Source organism: Sinocyclocheilus grahami, unplaced genomic scaffold (genome assembly GCF_001515645.1).
Source record: "Sinocyclocheilus grahami isolate Dianchi unplaced genomic scaffold, SAMN03320097.WGS_v1.1 scaffold2257.1, whole genome shotgun sequence".
In the NCBI taxonomy this organism is placed as follows: domain Eukaryota; kingdom Metazoa; phylum Chordata; class Actinopteri; order Cypriniformes; family Cyprinidae; genus Sinocyclocheilus; species Sinocyclocheilus grahami.
Window position 1 is genome coordinate 30,670 of NW_015507436.1, and position 2,500 is coordinate 33,169.

The 2,500-nt window shown below is 37.4% G+C and overlaps 1 protein-coding gene across 1 annotated transcript in view; it reads right to left on the reverse strand.

Annotated features, from left to right (window-relative positions):
* Positions 1-866, reverse strand: part of LOC107574515 (stonustoxin subunit beta-like) — an 11,897-nt gene extending 11,031 nt beyond the window's left edge. Inside the window, exon 1 of the mRNA XM_016260970.1 lies at positions 670-866. Coding sequence (XP_016116456.1) covers positions 670-866 — 197 coding nt within the window. The remainder of the gene's footprint in view (positions 1-669) is intronic.
* Between the last annotated feature and the right edge of the window lie 1,634 nt (positions 867-2,500).

Consider the following 2,500-nt stretch of genomic DNA (forward strand, 5'->3'; position numbering starts at 1 on the left):
CCCATAGCCCCCCCTAGAGGACGCAGTGTCCAGTTCCCTTTTCAGGGAACCATGGTTACATAAGTAACCTGAGACATTTTATGTAAGGTGCCTCCTACTGTAATTAGAGGAAAATCCTGCTTTAGTTCAGTAATAACTGCATATGTAATTAATATTTACTTATAAAATTAATATATTAATTTATAAATTGATAGTGAATCTGAAAATATATATACATTGAATCTGGTTCTCATAAAAAAAGGACACCCCTGCCTATATACATACACACACACACATAGACACTGAGGAATTTAAATAATAAAACATCATGCTTGACATACTTCAGTTTGTCCAATGAGCAGTTTGAGTCCTCCAGTTTTCCCCTAGAGGACGCAGTGTCTAGTTCCCTATTCAGGGAACCATGGTTACATAAGTAACCTGAGACATTTTATGTAAGGTGCCTCCTACTGTAATTAGAGGAAAATCCTGCTTTAGTTCAGTAATAACTGCATATGTAATTAATATTTACTTATAAAATTAATATATTAATTTATAAATTGATAGTGAATCTGAAAATATATATACATTGAATCTGGTTCTCATAAAAAAAGGACACCCCTGCCTATATACATACACACACACACATAGACACTGAGGAATTTAAATAATAAAACATCATGCTTGACATACTTCAGTTTGTCCAATGAGCAGTTTGAGTCCTCCAGTTTTTCAGAGAGCAGCTTGACTCCTGAATCTCCGGGGTGATTATAGCTCAGATCCAGTTCTCTCAGGTGTGATGGGTTCGAACTCAGAGCTGAAGACACATAACCACAGCCTTCCTCTGTCACCATACAGCCAGACAATCTACAAATACAGCAACAGTCCATGTGACATCTCTTACACACATGTATACTTATTTCAGCCATTATTTGTTCTTATGTGGTCATGTCTTAAGGTTTACTTTGTTAAAATGAACTTCTCCCTCATTAGAAATGCAATAATATCACCATCAGTATATGATGTCAATGATATAAAAACAAAACAAAAAAGCTAAAACGGCATGTAAACATTATAAATAAAACGATAGAAACGGCTGTCCAGTGGAGTTGTGTCACTGGTGTTACTGCTGAACAAACAACCCTTATTAGGAAAAAAATCTAGACTTTTGACATCACTTTCTATTTACATCTATTTGGAATCACTTTCTACTGTCCTTTCACCTTGGGAGAATACATATCGTCATTGTCATGTTGAAAAAATGCCCACCAACGCCAGCAAATGAGGTGAGGGTAGCATGTTCTGTTTCAAGTTGTGTGAATTCATGACAGCATTGATTAATAAACCTTCATCACTCATGCATCCCTATATAAGAGCTTTACTACCACCAAACTTCACTGTGGGAACCAGGCACTCTCACTGTACTCCTCCTCTAGCAGCACCTGTTAGATCTGAAATTATTGACTTGATCTCATGAGACCCGAGTATGTATTCCCAGAGGTATATATTTTGTAAATATGGGTCTTGGAAAAGGCTAAATGAGTTTCTTGCGCTTTGGCTACAGTAGGTAGTTTCAGTGAGGACAACAACCATCACTTCTGCAGGCTGCATCTTACTCGGTGAGATACACAGTCAATAATTCTAAACGTTTCCTTCTTTCATGTCTCTTGGTTTTTGATTCCCTCCCTTTGTTTATTGCCCTGTTGTTATTGTTTGGTTGATTGCCTGTGTATGACCTTTTGCTTGTTTCTGAATTACATCTTTTGATTACCCTTTAATAAATATTGCATTTGGATCCTCAGCTTTCATGTCTCCGTGCAGTTTGTGACTCTTAACATGTCTTCTAAGTAAAGAGCAATGGCTGAATTTGTTAAGTTTCAGAAGGGTTTATTTTATACCACAACACACTGAGCAGGACACGTCTCCATCAATTATACAGCAAATTCTCCCCCCACTTTTTATGCTGGTCTGCCTCAGCTGTCTAACAGCGGTTATCAAGTACAAAATGATTAAGATTACCAGTCAAAAAAAGGGCAAATGTTTGATGCATGTTGCATTTTTAAGTCCATGTAATAAGTGACCCAAACTCTCAGCACTTGCATGAGATGGAGTTTGTGTGGAGCAGAATTTACTGTGAACCAAGCCACTCAGAGACACTGAAAACACTGGATCAAGAGCTGCTTGCATGTAAATTAACATACTGTCGTGCTGTGTATTTATATCAAATAACATCACAAGCTTTACAATTTGATAAACACACTGACTATTGTGTTAATTTATTTGATTGAAAACCATTTACCTCAGAATCTCCAGCTGACAGTTTGGACTCTTAAGTCCATCAGAAAGCAGCTTCACTCCTGAATCCTGCAGGTCATTGTTACTCAGGTCCAGCTCTCTCAGGACAGAGTTTGATGATAAAACTGATGACAAACCCTCACAGGACTGAGCAGTGAGATTACATCCACATAGCCTGTGTAAAGAACAAAACAAACAGTAATATATACAGTTACATCACAAGCTTTAC